The sequence below is a fragment of the Oncorhynchus mykiss genome, chromosome 6, assembly GCF_057628025.1.
Source record: "Oncorhynchus mykiss isolate SJ-2025 chromosome 6, ASM5762802v1, whole genome shotgun sequence".
Classification (NCBI taxonomy): Eukaryota; Metazoa; Chordata; class Actinopteri; order Salmoniformes; family Salmonidae; genus Oncorhynchus; species Oncorhynchus mykiss.
The window spans coordinates 64,756,529-64,779,845 of record NC_143027.1 but is presented as its reverse complement, the minus strand read 5'-3'; the positions used below and the strand labels follow the sequence as shown (position 1 = coordinate 64,779,845).

Below are 23,317 nucleotides of genomic sequence, written 5' to 3'. Positions count from 1 at the left end.
TCGGTCCTTAACTGTAACAATTAACAGGAAAGCCTGCAAAGGTATCTAAATCTATCTCCAAAACAATTGTCATGTCCATGCTTCCTCCAAACCAAGACATCAGCATCCCAAATGCGACTAACAGCGTCTGTCAACAATTCAGTCAATACTTCCAGACAGTAAACAATAATGTTGAAAGGCAGTGCTGTCATGGTGTTTGTATGTCCAGGAAACAGTGTGTTGTGCAGGCTCTAACAGCCAGGAGCAGCAAGCCTCCCTGCCTGCCTCCCTCCCTTCACACGGCCCTAGGGTCAGGACACTGAGGTTTGATTGGAGATGAGGCCTGTCATCTCTCAGGCTGGAGGAAGCTGCAGAGCATACACGGTCATCACCCGCGTTACGCAACCAACCAACCTCACAGGAAGCTAGCGCTTAATACAGCCACAGCAGGCATAACAATCAATGGCAAGCTCAGTATGCATAATCATAGCAATGTCACAGCAAATTGGCTTAAGCACTGTACATGTAGGCAAGCTTCTCTAGAACAGGGTTTTGCAAGTCCTTTCTCACCCAGAGGAAAATCCCTTATTCCACTTCAAGGGTGAGCTGTTAACTTTTAAACTGCAAAAAAAGAAACGTCCCTTTTTCAGGACCCTGTCTTTCAAAGAAAATGTGTAAAAATTAAAATAACTTCACAGAGCTTCATTGTAAAGGGTTTAAACACTGTTTCCCATGCTTGTTCAATGAACCATAAACAATTAATGAACATGCACCTGTGGAACGGTCGTTAGGACACTAACAGCTTACAGACGGTAAGGTAAGGTCACAGTTATGAAAACTTATGACACTAAAGAGGTCTTCTACAGACTCTAAAAAATACCAAAAGAAAGATGCCCAGGGTCCCTGCTCATCTGCGTGAACGTGCCTTAGGCATGCTGCAAGGAGGCATGAGGACTGCAGATGTGGCCAGGGAAATAAATTGCAATGTTCATACTGTGAGACGCCTAAGACATCGCTACAGGGAGACAGGACGGACAGCTGATTGTCCTCGCAGTGGCAGACCACGTGTAACAACACCTGCACAGGATCGGTACATCCGAACATCACACCTGTGGGACAGGTACAGGATGGCAACAACAACTGCCCCAGTTACACCAGGAACGCACAATCCCTCCATCAGTGCTCAGACTGTCTGCAATAGGCTGAGAGAGGCTGGACTGAGGGCTTGTAGGCCTGTTGTAAGGCAGGTCCTCACCAGACATCACAGGAAACAACGTTGCCTATGTGCACAAACCTACCGTGGCTGGACCAGACAGGACAGGAAAAAGTGCTCTTCACTGACGAGTTACGGTTTTGTCTCACCAGGGGTGATGGTCAGATTTGCGTTTATTGTCGAAGGGATGAGCGTTACACCGAGGCCTGTACTCTAGAGCGGGATCAATTTGGAGGTGTAGGGTCCGTCATGGTCTGGGGCGGTGTGTCACATCATCAATGACAACTGCGCTAATTGTCATTGCAGGCAATCTCAACGTTGTGCGTTACAGGGAAGACATCCTCCTCCCTCATGTGGTACCCTACCTGCAGGCGCATCCTGACATGACCCTCCAGCATGACAATGTCACCAGCCATACTGCTCGTTCTGTGCGTGACTTCCTGCAAGACAGGAATGTCAGTGTTCTGGCCAGCGAAGAGCCCGGATCTCAATCCCATTGAGCACGTCTGGGACCTGTTGGATTGGAGGGTGAGGGCTAGGGCCATTCCCCCTAGAAATGTCCGGGAACTTGCAGGTGCCCTGGTGGAAGAGTGCGGTAACATCTCACAGCAAGATCTGGCAAATCTGGTGCAGTCCATGAGGAGGAGATGCACTGCAATACTTAATGCAGCTGGTGGCCACACCAGATACTGATTGTTACTTTTTATTTTAACCCCCCCCCTTTTTGTTCAGGGACACATTATTCCAATTCTGTTAGTCACATGTCTGTGGAACTTCTGCAGTTTATGTCTCAGTTGCTGAATCTCGTTATGTTCATACACATATTTACACATCTTAAGTTTGCTGAAAATAAACGCTGTTGACAGTGAGTACATTTATTTTTTTGCTGAGTTTCTCGCTAGGGTGTCAGTTTTTCTAAAAGTGTCTTTCACGTCAATTAATGATCCTAATAGTTTAATATGTGCATTCAAATATGAAACAATGTTATCCAACATCTACAGTACAGAATAAGCCACATTAATTGACACATTATCATCATTGTTACCCTTAAAAATAGAACAAATACGACACAAATACGATACCCTTGGTCCTCCGCCAATTACAGTGGGGCAAAAAAAGTATTTAGTCAGCCACCAATTGTGCAAGTTCTCCCACTTAAAAATATGAGAGAGGCCTGTCATTTTCATCATAGGTACACTTCAACTATGACAGACAAAATTAGAAAAAAAATCCAGAAAATCACATTGTAAGATTTTTTATGAATTTATTTGCAAATTATGGTGGAAAATAAGTATTTGGTCAATAACAAAAGTTTATCTCAATACTTTGTTATATACCCTTTGTTGGCAATGACAGAGGTCAAATGTTTTCTGTAAGTCTTCACAAGGTTTTCACACACTGTTGCTGGTATTTTGGCCCATTCCTCCATGCAGATCTCCTCTAGAGCAGTGATGTTTTGGGGCTGTTGCTGGGCAACACAGACTTTCAACTCCCTTCAAAGATTTTCTATGGGGTTGAGATCTGGAGACTGGCTAGGCCACTCCAGGACCTTGAAATGCTTCTTACGAAGCGACTCCTTCGTTGCCCGGGCGGTGTGTTTGGGATCATTGTCATGCTGAAAGACCCAGCCACGTTTCATCTTCAATGCCCTTGCTGATGGAAGGAGGTTTTCACTCAAAATCTCACGATACATGGCCCCATTCATTCTTTCCTTTACACGGATCAGTCGTCCTCGTCCCTTTGCAGAAAAACAGCCCCAAAGCATGATGTTTCCACCCCCATGCTTCACAGTAGGTATGGTGTTCTTTGGATGCAACTCAGCATTCTTTGTCCTCCAAACACGACGAGTTGAGTTTTTACCAAAAAGTTATATTTTGGTTTCATCTGACCATATGACATTCTCCCAATCTTCTTCTGGATCATCCAAATGCTCTCTAGCAAACTTCAGACGGGCCTGGACATGTACTGGCTTAAGCAGGGGGACACGTCTGGCACTGCAGGATTTGAGTCCCTGGCGGCGTACTTTGGTCCCAGCTCTCTGCAGGTCATTCACTAGGTCCCCCTGTGTGGTTCTGGGATTTTTGCTCACCGTTCTTGTGATCATTTTGACCCCACGGGGTGAGATCTTGCGTGGAGCCCCAGATCGAAGGAGATTATCAGTGGTCTTGTATGTCTTCCATTTCCTAATAATTGCTCCCACAGTTGATTTCTTCAAACCAAGCTGCTTACCTATTGCAGATTCAGTCTTCCCAGCCTGGTGCAGGTCTACAATTTTGTTTCGGGTGTCCTTTGACAGCTCTTTGGTCTTGGCCATAGTGGAGTTTGGAGTGTGACTGTTTGAGGTTGTGGACAGGTGTCTTTTATACTGATAACAAGTTCAAACAGGTGCCATTAATACAGGTAACGAGTGGAGGACAGAGGAGCCTCTTAAAGAAGAAGTTACAGGTCTGTGAGAGCCAGAAATCTTGCTTGTTTGTAGGTGACTTACAAATACTTATTTTCCATTATAATTTGCAAATAAAAATCCTACAATGTGATTTTCTGGATTTTTTTTCTCTCATTTTGTCTGTCATAGTTGAAGTGTACCTATGATGAAAATTACAGGCCTCTCTCATCTTTTTAAGTGGGAGAACTTGCACAATTGGTGGCTGACTAAATACTTTTTTGCCCCACTGTATATGTGGTAACTGGTGCAAAATGACTGATAATCTTAATAAGAATCTGGCTAATAAAAATAAATCAAGTAAGTCACTGTTAGACCAGTATGTACAGAGAAGACACTAGCCTGAAGGAAGGCGTGTCTGTGTGAAACGACTTCCCAGAGAGAGCAGAGAAGACAGGACTCTGTCCCTCCCTTCAGCTGGCCTGTCCTGCCCTGTCCTCTTAGTAAGTGACAGCAGCCTCCAGAGGCCAGCCTGTCAACACCACAACACATCACCAGACCAACATCTCAATGTCTGTCACTGGAAGGGGATCTGTTCACAGGAAGTAGCTCTAGATTGTGTTATCCATCAGATCCCTCATAGGAGAACTTTATCTCTCAGTCTTAGTTATGGCAGAGAGTCAAGTGACAGTATTGATTAAAGTGGAGGTTAATTATAAAAATCAACATTGTATCTGTCATTTGTTTATACCGTGAGTGAGATCTGCTGGTCGAAAGAGTCTTACCTTTTACCTCAATAGTGGCGTTGGCGTTGGGAGCCGTTTCAAACGTGTAAACACACATGTACTCCCCTGCGTCGTCTGACCTTGGTTTCTTGATTCTGCAACAAATCACAAAATATCAGTTACTTCATAACTTTAGCTCAGTCAAAAATAACATGTATGCAAAGACAATACTAATTTTCTCTAATTTTGTTGTCTATCATTGTACATCACCCAATGATACATCATCCAATGATGCATCACCCAATGATGCATCACCCAATGATACATCACCCAATGATGCATCACCCAATGATGCATGTTGTGTGGAAGTCCTTAGTGTTCATTGTTAGCACTGTGCTGTGTGTTAGGCAGCCAGGAGAGAGGAGAGGTTAGCACAGGGTTGTCTGTTCTGGGGTCAGTCATTAGTAGAGTACTGAGATGTAATGTGACAGGAAAGGAGCTGCCCAGCGGTCTCCTCATGTGGCTGTCCGCGCCTGGCTGGGGAGAGTCTGGGAGATGTCTATGGGGGTGTTGTGCAGTACAGGGGCTGGTTGCTCTGCTCTAAGCTCAGAGGCTGCTCTGATGGCTATGCCCTGCGAGGGATGGGGCTGCCCAACAACTGTTTTCACTAAAGGACTTGGCAACATGGTTCTTATTTCCATCTCAGGGTGATTGGTCTTAGTGTTGATAGTCTGTGTGACAATTAGAAAGGCTTTGTTGAATGCTCTAGTAAGAGAACTACAGAATAAGTAAGGACTCACATGTACTCTGTGTTCTTCTGCTCGTTCCGTGTGTCTGTGATCTCCACTCCGTTCTTCATCCAGAAGCTCTCTTGTTGGCCTTCGTGGGCGTTGGTCAGGTTACACTGCAGGGTGACAGGGGGCCCTTTGGTCTCCGAGGGTAGGATGATCTGATCTGACGCATTGATCTTGGGCTCTGAAACACACAGAGAGACAGCAACCCCTTATCATTGAATTGGGGCTCAACACTATAGCAGAACTGTAACTATACTAACTATTCCCCACACACAGACTGGGTGGGGGACGTGCGTGGGAGTTGGGGCCGGAACATAAGACAACAAAAACACAAATACATAAAGAAACACAACATGGAGCGGCAGGAAAATACATGCAACACTAAACCCTGTATCTGTCTTTGGTTCTGTTGTTACCGTACAAAAGATGGACTTAAAAATAAAAAACAACTTAAAATATCCTCACAAAATGAAGTCTGCAAAAAAATTATGATTAGTCTCCTTACAGACCTACAGTAGCTCTGTTGTTCCCGCTCCCATTTTGAGATGATAATCATATTGACACTACATTTACGGTTTAGCAGACACTCTTATCCAGAGCAACTTACAGGTGCATATAGGTCACATCGGCAGATTTTTAAACTAGTCGTTATAGGGATTTTAACCAGCAACCTTTTGGTTAGTGGCCCAATACGCTTACCCGCTAGGCTACCTGGAGTCTAGGAAGTAATGAGCTTTAAGGTGATGACCAGCACCAAAGCATCTTTGGTTTGGAACCACTGGCACTTGATAACTTCCTGAACCTAACTGTATTATCATTATGCCTAATTCATACAGTAGAACTCAATTTGATATTGACAGCAACAAGGTTTGGTTTACTATATCTTTTAAACAGTCTAAATTGATTCAGGAAGGCACTTGGATACGAAAAGAGTGATGTAACCTTGAAATTATCGTGAGATTATACAACTATGAGGTTGAATGTATGAGGGAAATTTGAACAACATACATGTTTTCAGTCCAATGACTATCTTCCAAATAACTGCTGTCATGTCATTCAAACCAAAACCAGGAAGTGAATAAGTTATAATCTTTAGCAAACCTATTGGGTGGAAGTATAACCAATAGCTAAACAGAAGAGGACAAAGTATACTGTATAATCGTGGCAGACAAAAATGAGATGAACATCAGCTTGACTACTGCTGCACTACACTATAACAACCACTAGCTCTTTACTAGTATAATAATTTAGTGTATTTGTTAACAGAGCAACCCAAGGGTCCATTTCTCAAGGACATAGAGGGACGCTCAAGCAGGATGTGTCATCAGAGAGCACAGGCAGTCTTGGGTAGTGAGGAAGCTCCTCTCACTCCCTCCCTCCCTCCCCCACGGCAGCCAGCCATGGCAACCACACAACCCCAGGGAGAGGAGCATAATAATCTTACTATTGGCTGCTACTACAAACCTCCTAGTAGAGGATGGGAGGGGAAAGTCTCTGGGTCCTGGCTAGTGACTTATATTAGCATTCATGGCACCTACTCCTGCAGTTCTGTATACCCAATAGCTAGAGGGAAATCTCTCGCTATTGCTCTCCTTCTCTTTCTTTTTCCCCCTCTCTCTCTCACTCTTTCTCCTCTATATTGCTCCCTCCCTCCCTCCCTCTCTCTCTCTCTCTCTCTCTCTCGCCCTCTCTCACTCTATGGCTCTCTCCCCCTCCCTCTCGCTCTCTATCTCTCTGTCTCCCCTTCTCTCTCTCTGCTTCAGAACCCCTATACAGGCCTCTCAGCCCACATAGTGTGGCATCCTGGGAATATACACAGACTACACAGAAAAAGTTCATTCAAGAAATTTGCAATTAGACATTAAAGGCACAGTGTTTTCCATGGGAGGTTTTCTCAGCTCAGAAGAAGGTCATTTGTAGGACACCTGCTCAAAAAGAGAATGAATCTGTGATGTCATGCACAGCACACAGGCACTGACCCACGTGGCCACCTCTGTCTAGGATTGTAAAAGCATCATTACATTGATACTGTTACCCACTCATAACAGTGTAGTATATTTTATTCCATTATGACCTGCATACAGTCCCAGAGGATGGTGCCAGTAATGGCTATTTCTTGCTGACAGAGGGAGGATGTTTGCCCACTTGATTGGTATGTTGAGCCAACCCCCCCCCCCCCCCCCCCCCCCGTATAGGCCAGTATAGATAGATGAGTTAGTTTAGTGCAATTAAGTACACTGTTGATTAAATTGTTACCTAAGCTAAGGAGTTTATTACAAATGTAGTAACAATATTAAGTTAATTTTTAAAAATGGCCTTGACTTTGGAATAGATCTCCAGATCTACGCACAATCACAAATGAAACGGTTAAAACAAGACAAGCACATATCTGAAAACATTCCCGAATAACTATACATTATCGTCTCCTTTGGTTCAGTGTGTATAGCCTGTTGTATACATGTTATATACACATATTATTACATGTCTATAACAAGAACGTTGACACTCAGTAATGACAGAATATATTGGATGACAAAAGGTCTGACTCAATTATTAGAACATGTACAGATTTTTTAGGAAGGAATGTCTGCTCTTTTTAGGAATGAATGTCTGCTCTTTTTAGGAACGAATGTCTGCTCTTTTTAGGAACGAATGTCTGCTCTTTTTAGGAACGAATGTCTGCTCTTTTTAGGAATTAATGTGTCTTTTGAATAAGAAAACATTGATTTGACCAATTTCATGTTAGCCTAATGATGGACACATTTCTACCACCAGTAAACTAAGATATCTACTGTAGGCCGACTGTCCACGTCTCAAGCCAGCTGGTGGAATGAAGTGTAATGGGTGTGAGTGTGCACATGCAGTCAGACAGTAGTCCAACAGCACGGTAAACACTGTGTAAGACAGACAGATCAGTAGGTAATGCTCAGGAGATGAAGGCGCTGACTCCTGTAGTAAACCTCTGAGAGTTTCTGGCTGCATGGCTGTGACTAACAACATTCCATATCTCGCTGTGCTCCAATGGGCTGGGCACTCAATGGAGTGTGCACGCATTTAAAGGGTCCAGTTGAGATTCAGTGTGTTTGAATGTTTGTATGCAATACAGCAGAGAGGGTAGAGGATATAATGTCATTACTGATTCATGCTCAAACACTTAATACTGGCTAAGAAGGTACAAGGTCATACAGTACACAGGCGACTCCAGAGAGAGACTGTCTGCTGCAGCAATGAAACCAGCTCTCTCAAATCTAGAAAGGAAAAAATAAATTTAAGAACCACACTGGGTTCTGTCCTTTATTGGATTAGGGTGAGTCATGTGTTTAAAACAAGGGCACGCTTTACACCTGGACAGCTCCCTCCTTGTCTTCTTACGTCCCATCTACCCCTTCCCCACTAAAATAAGCGACACAACTTCAAAGTGCAGCGATGCCTAGAGTACATGGTGCAGACAGGGCAGAATTTCACCGGGCTTTGAAGTGAATAAAACAACCCACTCAACGCAAGAGAAAAACACAAATCACAAAAGAAATCCAATTTTTTTTTTTTTTTTTGAGAATAAGGAAAGAAACGGGACAACTGTCGAAGGACACATGAGACAGAGGAGAGGGCCAGAACGGCCAGGATGGGCTGTATGTGGGGAAGGAGAGGTTGGTGTGGGAGGAAAGAGGGGGTAGGTGGACAGATACAGGGGAGGTTTCTGGGTTTGTGGTGATCTACAACAAAACGCTCAGGGTTTTGGGAGAGGCAGGAAATCTACGGAATTCTGAGAATCCTCAAATTCTGCATAGCGAGGAGGAAACACATAGGAGCTATCAACATAATAGAACAAAAACACAAAATGGCAGTACTTATAGGAGGAAATAAAACACAATGCCTTCCCATTTCTTATACAGAAAAATAAAACAAAGACAAGTCTTTGAAATGAACAAAAAACAAGGTGGTGGTTGGTGTTTTGTTTTATTTGTCGTTGCCAGGGACAGCTGTGGTGGAGGTGTGAACTCTGTTTGTTTTTTTATGGAGTGTGGTGGTGGGACAGGCAGGGGATTGTTAGTTTGTTCACCAGCTAGGTACTACAGGACATAGACCACTCACTCTGCAGCACCGAAATGGTGGCCTGGGCTCGGATCCAGGTGATGGCGGGGTTTTGGCGCAGGTCGTTGCGCCGTGGGTTGTTGCTGGCCCGGCACTCGTAGGTCCCGGAGTCCTCCAGCGTGAGGCGCGTGATGCCCAACACGCTCACCCCGTTGTTGCCGTAGGCCGTGTTGATGGACACGCGGCGCCTGCGGGCGCCGTCCCACAGCTGCTTGAAGGAGTCGGCGCGATTGATCTCGGCGTACCACCACTGGATCTCGGGGGTGGGGTTACCAATCACGTCGCAGTACAGCTCAAAGGTGTCCAGCGTGAGCTTAGTCTCAGACATTGGCGACTTCACAAACCCAGCTGGAGAGGAAAAGTGTATTGGGGAGGAGGGGAGGGGGTGGAAGAGGGGTTAGAGTGGAAGAGGAAGGGGATGGAGAGACCAGGGGATGGATAGGAGCAAATCAAACAGGGATCAGTTGGAAACAAAAGAAGAGGATGATTAAAGGCAAATCAAGAAAAAAAAGCAAGCTACAACGCTTAAAGTGGGTTGTATATTTTCTTTGTAAACAAACAAATAAAATGGATTTACTGTGCAAAATATGTTGCCTACTCACACCATTGTGAAATGTATAAAGATTTGACACTACTAACATGGAACAACATAGCAAACTGACATGCAGTAGAACTACAAGTAAATCATGTTTCACATATGGACAACTTAGTCAAAACATGTTTCTTCATCTCATCTAAGTTATATTTTCCTCCTATCTGTCAACCTTTACATGGCATGCAGAGATTACATTCCTGCCCCATAAAACCACATAAATAGATTCAATGTTATATCTGACAGTCACTGAAACACACAGAAATACCCCTGTGAGTTTCTGAACAGATATTGCATAAAAGGAAGCCTTTGCTTTCTTGTATCTCTTTGATGTTAGATTGAAATGACAACTGACTATAAAGCTCTCTGTTTACAGAAGTGTTTCGTTCATTTGCCACATTAAGGAAACTCATGTTGTGTGATGTGACATTTATGTCAAAGGGCAAAGCCGATGGAAAGTCATGTGACTACTTGTAACACTGGCTGAGTATAATTTCCATCAAGCCCTATGAACCATGATGAGGACCTTATGTACAGGCCTTTCTTTATTCTGGTCAAATGAGAACTGAAATAGGAAACTGCTCTAACAGCCAATCTGGTTTGGAACATAACTGACCCAGTCAGGAATCAAAAAGGTGTAGAAATGCATTGAAGCTGAAACAGCAGACATTGCATGTGCTTTGATGACTAGTACTGTAGTAATTTATTTTTCTACAGCAAGACATACATTCTGTTTGTTTTCAATCTGATTGTCTGTGCGTAGATGATGGCGTTGGCAACTTTAGAAATGAGGTCATCCATCCTGTGATTCCCTATCAGCTGAACTTAAATGTCACAGAATCATCATCACTGTGTGTGTGTGTGTGTGTGTGTGTGTGTGTGTGTGTGTGTGTGTGTGTGTGTGTGTCTGTGCACGCCATTCTCATTACATGAATCATACTACCGCTTCACAGCAGAGGTCAGCCCCTACAACCATATGCCAGCATTCTAGCACAGACCTAATGCACTCATCACCTGGGCTGTGACTTAGGGCTCCTGTTGCAAGGCCATTCTAGCACAGACCCAATGCACTCATCACCTGGGCTGTGACTTAGGGTTCCTGTTGCAAGGCCATTCTAGCACAGACCTAATGCACTCATCACCTGGGCTGTGACTTAGGGGTCCTGTTGCAAGGCCATTCTAGCACAGACCTAATGCACTCATAAATCTGAAGCAAATTCACCTGGGCAGTGACTTAGGGTTCCTGTTGCAAGGCCTCCGTTGACTGCCTGTTCTACGCCATGTCCTCGTCGTGTCCACGGATGAATCACAGAAAAGGCCGCCACACCCTAACCCTAACTCTGACTATGCTGAAGACAAGAGAGACAGGAAGAGATAGCAGAGCAGGCAGTCTCTCTGTGGCGCTATAGTCGTGTGTCTTACTACAACAGATTACAGGTCCTCACAGAACAGCCCAACCTGCTCAACAGTAATGTACTGTATAATCAACACATGAGCAGATAAGCTGCCTAGTGGGGAGAGGTTACTATCTGCCTAGTGGGAGAGGTTACTAGCTGCCTAGTGGGAGAGGTTACTAGTGGGGGGAGGTTACTAGTGGGGGGAGGTTACTAGCTGCCTAGTGGGGGAGGTTACTAGCTGCCTAGTGGGGGGAGGTTACTAGCTGCCTAGTGGGGGAGATTACTAGCTGCCTAGTGGAGGGAGGTTACTATCTGCCTAGTGGGAGAGGTTACTAGCTGCCTAGTGGGAGAGGTTACTAGTGGGGGGAGGTTACTAGTGGGGGGAGGTTACTAGCTATCTAGTGGGGGGAGGTTACTAGCTGCCTAGTGGGGGAGGTCACTAGCTGCCTAGTGGGGGAGATTACTAGCGGCCTAGTTGGGGAGGTTACTAGCTGCCTAGTGGGGGGAGGTTACTAGTGGGGGGAGATTACTAGCTGCCTAGTGGGGGGAGGTTACTAGCTGCCTGGGGGGGGGGGGGGGGGGGTTACTAGCTGCCTAGTGGGGGGAGGTTACTAGCTGCCTAGTGGGGGGAGGTTACTAGCTGCCTAGTGGGGAGAGGTTACTAGCTGCCTAGTGGGGAGAGGTTACTAGCTGCCTAGTGGGGAGAGATTACTAGCTGCCTAGTGGGGAGGGTTACTAGCTGCCTAGTGGGGAGAGGTTACTAGCTGCCTAGTGGGGAGAGGTTACTAGCTGCCTAGCGAGGGGAGGTTACTAGCTGCCTAGTGGGGGAGGTTACCAGCTGCCTAGTGGGGAGAGGTTACTAGCTGCCTATCGGGGGGAGGTTACTAGCTGCCTAGCGGGGGGGGTGGGGGTACTAGCTGCCTAGTGGGGGGAGGTTACTAGTGGGGGGAGTTTACTAGCTGCCTAGTGGGGGGAGGTTACTAGCTGCCTAGTGGGGGAGGTTACTAGTGGGGGGAGATTACTAGCTGCCTAGTGGGGGGAGATTACTAGCTGCCTAGTGGGGGAGGTTCCTAGCTGCCTAGTAGGGGGAGGTTACTAGTGGGGGGAGATTACTAGCTGCCTAGTGGGGAGAGGTTACTAGCTGCCTAGTGGGGGGAGGTTACTAGCTGCCTAGTGGGGGAGGTTACTAGCTGCCTAGTGGAGGGAGGTTACTATCTGCCTAGTGGGAGAGGTTACTATCTGCCTAGTGGGAGAGGTTACAAGCTGCCTAGTGGGAGAGGTTACTAGTGGGGGGAGGTTACTAGCTATCTAGTGGGGGGAGGTTACTAGCTGCCTAGTGGGGGAGGTTACTAGCTGCCTAGTGGGGGGAGGTTACTAGTGGGGGGAGATTACTAGCTGCCTAGTGGGGGGAGGTTACTAGCTGCCTAGTGGGGGGAGGTTACTAGCTGCCTAGTGGGGGAGGTTACTAGCTGCCTAGTGGGGGAGATTACTAGCTGCCTAGTGGGGAGAGGTTACTAGCTGCCTAGTGGGGGGAGGTTACTAGCTGCCTAGTGGGGGAGGTTACCAGCTGCCTAGTGGGGGAGGATACCAGCTGCCTAGTGGGGAGAGGTTACTAGCTGCCTAGTGGGAGGAGGGTACTAGCTGCCTAGCGGGGGGAGGTTACTAGCTGCCTAGTGGGGGAGGTTACCAGCTGCCTAGTGGGGAGAGGTTACTAGCTGCCTAGCGTGGGGAGGTTACTAGCTGCCTAGCGGGGGGGGGGGGGGGGGGGGGGTACTAGCTGCCTAGTGGGGGGAGGTTACTAGTGGGGGGAGGTTACTAGCTGCCTAGTGGGGAGAGGTTACTAGCTTCCTAGTGGGGGAGGTTACTAGCTGCCTAGTAGGGGGAGGTTACTAGTGGGGGGAGATTACTAGCTGCCTAGTGGGGGAGGTTACTAGCTGCCTAGTAGGGGGAGGTTACTAGTGGGGGGAGGTTACTAGCTGCCTAGTGGGGGGAGGTTACTAGCTGCCTAGTGGGGGAGGTTACTAGCTGCCTAGTAGGGGGAGGTTACTAGTGGGGGGAGATTACTAGCTGCCTAGTGGGGAGAGGTTACTAGCTGCCTAGTGGGGGGAGGTTACTAGCTGCCTAGTGGGGGAGGTTACTAGCTGCCTAGTAGGGGGAGGTTACTAGTGGGGGGAGATTACTAGCTGCCTAGTGGGGAGAGGTTACTACCTGCCTAGTGGGGGGAGGTTACTAGCTGCCTAGTGGGGGAGGTTACTAGCTGCCTAGTGGGGGGAGGTTACTATCTGCCTAGTGGGAGAGGTTACTAGCTGCCTAGTGGGAGAGGTTACTAGTGGGGGGAGGTTACTAGCTATCTAGTGGGGGGAGGTTACTAGCTGCCTAGTGGGGGAGGTTACTAGTGGGGAGAGGTTACTAGCTGCCCAGTGGGGGAGATTACTAGCTGCCTAGTGGAGGGAGGTTACTATCTGCCTAGTGGGAGAGGTTACTAGCTGCCTAGTGGGGGGAGGTTACTAGCTGCCTAGTAGGGGGAGGTTACTAGTGGGGGAGGTTACTAGTAGTGGGAGGTTACTAGCTGCCTAGTGGGGGAGGTCACTAGCTGCGTAGTGGGGGAGGTTACTAGCTGCCTAGTGGGGGGAAGTTACTAGTGGGGGGAGGTTACTAGCTGCTTAGTGGGGAGAGGTTACTAGCTGCCTAGTGGGGGGAGGTTACTAGCTGCCTAGTGGGGGAGGTTACTAGCTGCCTAGTGGGGGAGATTACCAGCTACCTAGTGGGGAGAGGTTACTAGCTGCCTGGTGGGGGGAGTTTACTAGCTGCTTAGTAGGGGAGGTTACTAGCTGCCTAGTAGGGGGAGGTTACTAGTGGGGGAGGTTACTAGTAGGGGGAGGTTACTAGCTGCCTAGTGGGGGAGATCACTAGCTGCCTAGTGGGGGAGGTTATTAGCTGCCTAGTGGGGGGAGGTCACTAGCTGCCTAGTGGGGGAGGTTACTAGCTGCCTAGTGGGGGGAGGTTACTAGTGGGGGGAGATTACTAGCTGCCTAGTGGGGGAGATTACTAGCTGCCTAGTGGGGGAGGTTACTAGCTGCCTAGGGGGGGAGGTTACTAGCTGCCTAGTGGGGGAGTTACTTGCTGCCTAGCGGGGGGAGTTTACTAGCTGCCTACGTGGGGGAAGTTACTAGCTGCCTAGTGGGGGAGGTTACTAGTGGGGGGAGGTTACTAGCTGCCTAGTGGGGGAGGTTACCAGCTGCCTAGTGGGGAGAGGTTACCAGCTGCCTAGTGGGGAGAGGTTACTAGCTGCCTAGTGGGGGGAGGTTACTAGCTGCCTAGCGGGGGGAGGTTACTAGCTGCCTAGTGGGGGAGGTTACTAGCTGCCTAGTGGAGGGAGGTAACTATCTGCCTAGTGGGAGAGGTTACTAGCTGCCTAGTGGGAGAGGTTACTAGTGGGGGGAGGTTACTAGCTATCTAGTGGGGGCAGGTTACTAGCTGCCTAGTGGGGGAGGTCACTAGCTGCCTAGTGGGGGAGGTCACTAGCTGCCTAGTGGGGGGAGGTTACTAGTGGGGGGAGATTACTAGCTGCCTAGTGGGGGGAGGTTACTAGCTGCCTAGTGGGGGGAGGTTACTAGCTGCCTAGTGGGCGAGGTTACTAGCTGCCTAGTGGGGGATGTTACTAGCTGCCTAGTGGGGAGAGGTTACTAGCTGCCTAGTGGGGGGAGGTTACTAGCTGCCTAGTGGGGGAGGTTACCAGCTGCCTAGTGGGGGGAGGTTACTAGCTGCCTAGTGGGGAGAGGTTACTAGCTGCCTAGTGGGGAGAGGTTACTAGCTGCCTAGTGGGGATAAGTTACTAGCTGCCTAGTGGGGAGAGGTTACTAGTTGCCTAATGGGGAGAGGTTACTAGCTGCCTATTGTGGAGAGGTTACTAGCTGCCTAGTGGGGAGAGGTTACTAGCTGCCTAGTGGGGAGAGGTTACTAGCTGCCTAGTGCGGGGAGGTTACTAGCTGCCTAGTTGGGGAGGTTACTAGCTGCCTAGTGGGAGAGATTACCAGCTGCCTAGTGGGGAGAGGTTACTAGCTGCCTAGTGGGGGGAGGTACTAGCTGCCTAGTAGGGGAGGTTACTAGCTGTCTAGTAGGGGGAGGTTAGTAGTGGGGGAGGTTACTAGTAGGGGGAGGTTACTAGCTGCCTAGTGGGGGAGGTCACTAGCTGCCTAGTGGGGGAGGTTACTAGCTGCCTAGTGGGGGGAGGTTACTAGTGGGGGGAGATTACTAGCTGCCTAGTGGGGGGAGTTTACTAGCTGCTTAGTAGGGGAGGTTACTAGCTGCCTAGTAGGGGGAGGTTACTAGTGGGGGAGGTTACTAGTAGGGGGAGGTTACTAGCTGCCTAGTGGGGGAGGTCACTAGCTGCCTAGTGGGGGAGGTTATTAGCTGCCTAGTGGGGGGAGGTTACTAGCTGCCTAGTAGGGGGAGGTTACTAGTGGGGGAGGTTACTAGTGGGTGGAGATTACTAGCTGCCTAGTGGGGGAGATTACTAGCTGCCTAGTGGGGGAGGTTACTAGCTGCCTAGGGGGGGAGGTTACTAGCTGCCTAGTGGGGGAGTTACTTGCTGCCTAGCGGGGGGAGTTTACTAGCTGCCTACGTGGGGGAGGTTACTAACTGCCTAGTGGGAGAGGTTACTAGTGGGGGGAGGTTACTAGCTATCTAGTGGGGGCAGGTTACTAGCTGCCTAGTGGGGGAGGTCACTAGCTGCCTAGTGGGGGAGGTCACTAGCTGCCTAGTGGGGGGAGGTTACTAGTGGGGGGAGATTACTAGCTGCCTAGTGGGGGGAGGTTACTAGCTGCCTAGTGGGGGAGGTTACTAGCTGCCTAGTGGGGAGAGGTTACTAGCTGCCTAGTGGGGGAGATTACTAGCTGCCTAGTGGGGGAGGTTACTAGCTGCCTAGGGGGGGAGGTTACTAGCTGCCTAGTGGGGGGAGGTTACTAGTGGGGGGAGATTACTAGCTGCCTAGTGGGGGGAGGTTACTAGCTGCCTAGTGGGGGGAGGTTACTAGCTGCCTAGTGGGGGAGATTACTAGCTGCCTAGTGGGGGAGATAACTAGCTGCCTAGTGAGGGGAGGTTACTAGCTGCCTAGTGGGGGAGTTACTTGCTGCCTAGCGGGGGGAGGTTACTAGCTGCCTAGTGGGGGGAGGTTACTAGCTGCCTAGTGGGGGAGGTTACCAGCTGCCTAGTGGGGAGAGGTTACCAGCTGCCTAGTGGGGAGAGGTTACTAGCTGCCTAGTGGGGGGAGGTTACTAGCTGCCTAACGGGGGGAGGTTACTAGCTGCCTAGCGGGGGGAGGTTACTAGCTGCCTAGTGGGGGAGGTTACCAGCTGCCTAGTGGGGAGAGGTTACTAGCTGCCTAGTGGGGGGAGGTTACTAGCTGCCTAGTGGGGGAGATTACTAGTGGGGGGAGGTTACTAGCTGCCTAGTGGGGGGAGGTTACTAGCTGCCTAGTGGGGAGAGGTTACTAGCTGCCTAGTGGGGGGAGGTTACTAGCTGCCTAGTTGGGGAGGTTACTAGCTGCCTAGTGGGAGAGATAACCAGCTGCCTAGTGGGGAGAGGTTACTAGCTGCCTAGTGGGGGGAGGTTACTAGCTGCCTAGCAGGGGAGGTTACTAGCTGCCTAGTAGGGGGAGGTTAGTAGTGGGGGAGGTTACTAGTAGGGGGAGGTTACTAGCTGCCTAGTGGGGGGAGGTTACTAGCTGCCTAGTGGGGGAGGTTACTAGCTGCCTAGTGGGGGGAGGTTACTAGTGGGGGGAGATTACTAGCTGCCTAGTGGGGAGAGGTTACTAGCTTCCTAGTGGGGAGAGGTTACTAGCTGCCTAGTGGGGAGAGGTTACTAGCTGCCTAGTGGGGAGAGGTTACTAGCTGCCTAGTGGGGGGAGGTTACTAGCTGCCTAACGGGGGGAGGCTACTAGCTGCCTAGCGGGGGGAGGTTACTAGCTGCCTAGTGGGGGAGGTTACCAGCTGCCTAGTGGGGAGAGGTTACCAGCTGCCTAGTGGGGAGAGGTTACTAGCTGCCTAGTGGGGGGAGGTTACTAGCTGCCTAGCGGGGGGAGGTTACTAGCTGCCTAGTGGGGGAGGTTACTAGCTGCCTAGTGGAGGGAGGTTACTATCTGCCTAGTGGGAGAGGTTACTAGCTGCCTAGTGGGAGAGGTTACTAGTGGGGGGAGATTACTAGCTATCTAGTGGGGGCAGGTTACTAGCTGCCTAGTGGGGGAGGTCACTAGCTGCCTAGTGGGGGAGGTTACTAGCTGCCTAGCGGGGGGAGGTTACTAGCTGCCTAGTGGGGGAGGTTACCAGCTGCCTAGTGGGGAGAGGTTACTAGCTGCCTAGTGGGGGGAGGTTACTAGCTGCCTAGTGGGGGAGATTACTAGTGGGGGAGGTTATTAGCTGCCTAGTGGGGGGAGGTCACTAGCTGCCTAGTGGGGGAGGTTACTAGCTGCCTAGTGGGGGGAGGTTACTAGTGGGGGGAGATTACTAGCTGCCTAGTGGGGGAGATTACTAGCTGCCTAGTGGGGGAGGTTACTAGCTGCCTAGGGGGGGAGGTTACTAGCTGCCTAGTGGAGGGAGGTTACTAGCTGCCTAGTGGGGGGAGGTTACTAGCTGCCTAGTGGGGGAGGTTACTAGCTGCCTAGTAGGGGGAGGTTACTAGTGGGGGGAGATTACTAGCTGCCTAGTGGGGAGAGGTTACTACCTGCCTAGTGGGGGGAGGTTACTAGCTGCCTAGTGGGGGAGGTTACTAGCTTCCTAGTGGGGGGAGGTTACTATCTGCCTAGTGGGAGAGGTTACTAGCTGCCTAGTGGGAGAGGTTACTAGTGGGGGGAGGTTACTAGCTATCTAGTGGGGGGAGGTTACTAGCTGCCTAGTGGGGGAGGTTACTAGTGGGGAGAGGTTACTAGCTGCCTAGTGGGGGAGATTACTAGCTGCCTAGTGGAGGGAGGTTACTATCTGCCTAGTGGGAGAGGTTACTAGCTGCCTAGTGGGGGGAGGTTACTAGCTGCCTAGTAGGGGGAGGTTACTAGTGGGGGAGGTTACTAGTAGTGGGAGGTTACTAGCTGCCTAGTGGGGGAGGTCACTAGCTGCGTAGTGGGGGAGGTTACTAGCTGCCTAGTGGGGGGAAGTTACTAGTGGGGGGAGGTTACTAGCTGCTTAGTGGGGAGAGGTTACTAGCTGCCTAGTGGGGGGAGGTTACTAGCTGCCTAGTGGGGGAGGTTACTAGCTGCCTAGTGGGGGAGATTACCAGCTACCTAGTGGGGAGAGGTTACTAGCTGCCTGGTGGGGGGAGTTTACTAGCTGCTTAGTAGGGGAGGTTACTAGCTGCCTAGTAGGGGGAGGTTACTAGTGGGGGAGGTTACTAGTAGGGGGAGGTTACTAGCTGCCTAGTGGGGGAGATCACTAGCTGCCTAGTGGGGGAGGTTATTAGCTGCCTAGTGGGGGGAGGTCACTAGCTGCCTAGTGGGGGAGGTTACTAGCTGCCTAGTGGGGGGAGGTTACTAGTGGGGGGAGATTACTAGCTGCCTAGTGGGGGAGATTACTAGCTGCCTAGTGGGGGAGGTTACTAGCTGCCTAGGGGGGGAGGTTACTAGCTGCCTAGTGGGGGAGTTACTTGCTGCCTAGCGGGGGGAGTTTACTAGCTGCCTACGTGGGGGAAGTTACTAGCTGCCTAGTGGGGGAGGTTACTAGTGGGGGGAGGTTACTAGCTGCCTAGTGGGGGAGGTTACCAGCTGCCTAGTGGGGAGAGGTTACCAGCTGCCTAGTGGGGAGAGGTTACTAGCTGCCTAGTGGGGGGAGGTTACTAGCTGCCTAGCGGGGGGAGGTTACTAGCTGCCTAGTGGGGGAGGTTACTAGCTGCCTAGTGGAGGGAGGTAACTATCTGCCTAGTGGGAGAGGTTACTAGCTGCCTAGTGGGAGAGGTTACTAGTGGGGGGAGGTTACTAGCTATCTAGTGGGGGCAGGTTACTAGCTGCCTAGTGGGGGAGGTCACTAGCTGCCTAGTGGGGGAGGTCACTAGCTGCCTAGTGGGGGGAGGTTACTAGTGGGGGGAGATTACTAGCTGCCTAGTGGGGGGAGGTTACTAGCTGCCTAGTGGGGGGAGGTTACTAGCTGCCTAGTGGGCGAGGTTACTAGCTGCCTAGTGGGGGATGTTACTAGCTGCCTAGTGGGGAGAGGTTACTAGCTGCCTAGTGGGGGGAGGTTACTAGCTGCCTAGTGGGGGAGGTTACCAGCTGCCTAGTGGGGGGAGGTTACTAGCTGCCTAGTGGGGAGAGGTTACTAGCTGCCTAGTGGGGAGAGGTTACTAGCTGCCTAGTGGGGATAAGTTACTAGCTGCCTAGTGGGGAGAGGTTACTAGTTGCCTAATGGGGAGAGGTTACTAGCTGCCTATTGTGGAGAGGTTACTAGCTGCCTAGTGGGGAGAGGTTACTAGCTGCCTAGTGGGGAGAGGTTACTAGCTGCCTAGTGCGGGGAGGTTACTAGTAGTGGGAGGTTACTAGCTGCCTAGTGGGGGAGGTTACTAGCTGCTTAGTGGGGAGAGGTTACTAGCTGCCTAGTGGGGGGAGGTTACTAGCTGCCTAGTGGGGGAGGTTACTAGCTGCCTAGTGGGGGAGATTACCAGCTACCTAGTGGGGAGAGGTTACTAGCTGCCTGGTGGGGGGAGTTTACTAGCTGCTTAGTAGGGGAGGTTACTAGCTGCCTAGTAGGGGGAGGTTACTAGTGGGGGAGGTTACTAGTAGGGGGAGGTTACTAGCTGCCTAGTGGGGGAGATCACTAGCTGCCTAGTGGGGGAGGTTATTAGCTGCCTAGTGGGGGGAGGTCACTAGCTGCCTAGTGGGGGAGGTTACTAGCTGCCTAGTGGGGGGAGGTTACTAGTGGGGGGAGATTACTAGCTGCCTAGTGGGGGAGATTACTAGCTGCCTAGTGGGGGAGGTTACTAGCTGCCTAGGGGGGGAGGTTACTAGCTGCCTAGTGGGGGAGTTACTTGCTGCCTAGCGGGGGGAGTTTACTAGCTGCCCACGTGGGGGAAGTTACTAGCTGCCTAGTGGGGGAGGTTACTAGTGGGGGGAGGTTACTAGCTGCCTAGTGGGGGAGGTTACCAGCTGCCTAGTGGGGAGAGGTTACCAGCTGCCTAGTGGGGAGAGGTTACTAGCTGCCTAGTGGGGGGAGGTTACTAGCTGCCTAGCGGGGGGAGGTTACTAGCTGCCTAGTGGGGGAGGTTACTAGCTGCCTAGTGGAGGGAGGTTACTATCTGCCTAGTGGGAGAGGTTACTAGCTGCCTAGTGGGAGAGGTTACTAGTGGGGGGAGGTTACTAGCTATCTAGTGGGGGCAGGTTACTAGCTGCCTAGTGGGGGAGGTCACTAGCTGCCTAGTGGGGGAGGTTACTAGCTGCCTAGTGGGGGAGGTCAATAGCTGTCTAGTGGGGGGAGGTTACTAGTGGGGGGAGATTACTAGCTGCCTAGTGGGGGGAGGTTACTAGCTGCCTAGTGGGGGGAGGTTACTAGCTGCCTAGTGGGCGAGGTTACTAGCTGCCTAGTGGGGGAGGTTACTAGCTGCCTAGTGGGGAGAGGTTACTAGCTGCCTAGTGGGGGGAGGTTACTAGCTGCCTAGTGGGGAGGTTACCAGCTGCCTAGTGGGGGGAGGTTACTAGCTGCCTAGTGGGGAGAGGTTACTAGCTGCCTAGTGGGGAGAGGTTACTAGCTGCCTAGTGGGGAGAAGTTACTAGCTGCCTAGTGGGGAGAGGTTACTAGTTGCCTAATGGGGAGAGGTTACTAGCTGCCTATTGTGGAGAGGTTACTAGCTGCCTAGTGGGGAGAGGCTACTAGCTGCCTAGTGGGGAGAGGTTACTAGCTGCCTATTGTGGAGAGGTTACTAGCTGCCTAGTGGGGAGAGGTTACTAGCTGCCTAGTGGGGAGAGGTTACTAGCTGCCTAGTAGGGGGGGGTTACTAGTGGGGAGAGGTTACTAGCTGCCTAGTGGGGGAGATTACTAGCTGCCTAGTGGAGGGAGGTTACTATCTGCCTAGTGGGAGAGGTTACTAGCTGCCTAGTGGGGGAGGTTACTAGCTGCCTAGTGGGGGGAGGTTACTAGTGGGGGGAGGTTACTAGCTGCTTAGTGGGGAGAGGTTACTAGCTGCCTAGTGGGGGGAGGTTACTAGCTGCCTAGTGGGGGAGGTTACTAGCTGCCTAGTGGGGGAGATTACCAGCTACCTAGTGGGGAGAGGTTACTAGCTGCCTGGTGGGGGGAGTTTACTAGCTGCTTAGTAGGGGAGGTTACTAGCTGCCTAGTAGGGGGAGGTTACTAGTGGGGGAGGTTACTAGTAGGGGGAGGTTACTAGCTGCCTAGTGGGGGAGGTCACTAGCTGCCTAGTGGGGGAGGTTATTAGCTGCCTAGTGGGGGGAGGTCACTAGCTGCCTAGTGGGGGAGGTTACTAGCTGCCTAGTGGGGGGAGGTTACTAGTGGGGGGAGATTACTAGCTGCCTAGTGGGGGAGATTACTAGCTGCCTAGTGGGGGAGGTTACTAGCTGCCTAGGGGGGGAGGTTACTAGCTGCCTAGTGGAGGGAGGTTACTAGCTGCCTAGTGGGGGGAGGTTACTAGCTGCCTAGTGGGGGAGGTTACTAGCTGCCTAGTAGGGGGAGGTTACTAGTGGGGGGAGATTACTAGCTGCCTAGTGGGGAGAGGTTACTACCTGCCTAGTGGGGGGAGGTTACTAGCTGCCTAGTGGGGGAGGTTACTAGCTTCCTAGTGGGGGGAGGTTACTATCTGCCTAGTGGGAGAGGTTACTAGCTGCCTAGTGGGAGAGGTTACTAGTGGGGGGAGGTTACTAGCTATCTAGTGGGGGGAGGTTACTAGCTGCCTAGTGGGGGAGGTTACTAGTGGGGAGAGGTTACTAGCTGCCTAGTGGGGGAGATTACTAGCTGCCTAGTGGAGGGAGGTTACTATCTGCCTAGTGGGAGAGGTTACTAGCTGCCTAGTGGGGGGAGGTTACTAGCTGCCTAGTAGGGGGAGGTTACTAGTGGGGGAGGTTACTAGTAGTGGGAGGTTACTAGCTGCCTAGTGGGGGAGGTCACTAGCTGCGTAGTGGGGGAGGTTACTAGCTGCCTAGTGGGGGGAAGTTACTAGTGGGGGGAGGTTACTAGCTGCTTAGTGGGGAGAGGTTACTAGCTGCCTAGTGGGGGGAGGTTACTAGCTGCCTAGTGGGGGAGGTTACTAGCTGCCTAGTGGGGGAGATTACCAGCTACCTAGTGGGGAGAGGTTACTAGCTGCCTGGTGGGGGGAGTTTACTAGCTGCTTAGTAGGGGAGGTTACTAGCTGCCTAGTAGGGGGAGGTTACTAGTGGGGGAGGTTACTAGTAGGGGGAGGTTACTAGCTGCCTAGTGGGGGAGATCACTAGCTGCCTAGTGGGGGAGGTTATTAGCTGCCTAGTGGGGGGAGGTCACTAGCTGCCTAGTGGGGGAGGTTACTAGCTGCCTAGTGGGGGGAGGTTACTAGTGGGGGGAGATTACTAGCTGCCTAGTGGGGGAGATTACTAGCTGCCTAGTGGGGGAGGTTACTAGCTGCCTAGGGGGGGAGGTTACTAGCTGCCTAGTGGGGGAGTTACTTGCTGCCTAGCGGGGGGAGTTTACTAGCTGCCTACGTGGGGGAAGTTACTAGCTGCCTAGTGGGGGAGGTTACTAGTGGGGGGAGGTTACTAGCTGCCTAGTGGGGGAGGTTACCAGCTGCCTAGTGGGGAGAGGTTACCAGCTGCCTAGTGGGGAGAGGTTACTAGCTGCCTAGTGGGGGGAGGTTACTAGCTGCCTAGCGGGGGGAGGTTACTAGCTGCCTAGTGGGGGAGGTTACTAGCTGCCTAGTGGAGGGAGGTAACTATCTGCCTAGTGGGAGAGGTTACTAGCTGCCTAGTGGGAGAGGTTACTAGTGGGGGGAGGTTACTAGCTATCTAGTGGGGGCAGGTTACTAGCTGCCTAGTGGGGGAGGTCACTAGCTGCCTAGTGGGGGAGGTCACTAGCTGCCTAGTGGGGGGAGGTTACTAGTGGGGGGAGATTACTAGCTGCCTAGTGGGGGGAGGTTACTAGCTGCCTAGTGGGGGGAGGTTACTAGCTGCCTAGTGGGCGAGGTTACTAGC

The 23,317-nt window shown here is 51.0% G+C and overlaps 1 protein-coding gene across 6 annotated transcripts in view; it reads right to left on the bottom strand.

The window, feature by feature from the left end:
• Positions 1–23,317, bottom strand: part of LOC110526349 (neuroplastin) — a 64,418-nt gene that overhangs the window by 22,607 nt on the left and 18,494 nt on the right. For 3 of the 6 annotated variants that reach the window (XM_090238556.1, XM_021607240.3, XM_021607243.3), the window contains exons 2-4: positions 9,187–9,534; positions 5,101–5,275; positions 4,361–4,455 (exon numbers count right to left, since the gene is read on the bottom strand). In XM_090238556.1, the coding sequence (XP_090094682.1) occupies positions 4,361–4,455; positions 5,101–5,275; positions 9,187–9,534 (618 nt within the window). The remainder of the gene's footprint in view (positions 1–4,360; positions 4,456–5,100; positions 5,276–9,186; positions 9,535–23,317) is intronic. The other 3 variants (XM_090238557.1, XM_090238558.1, XM_090238559.1) reach the window with 1 other exon arrangement.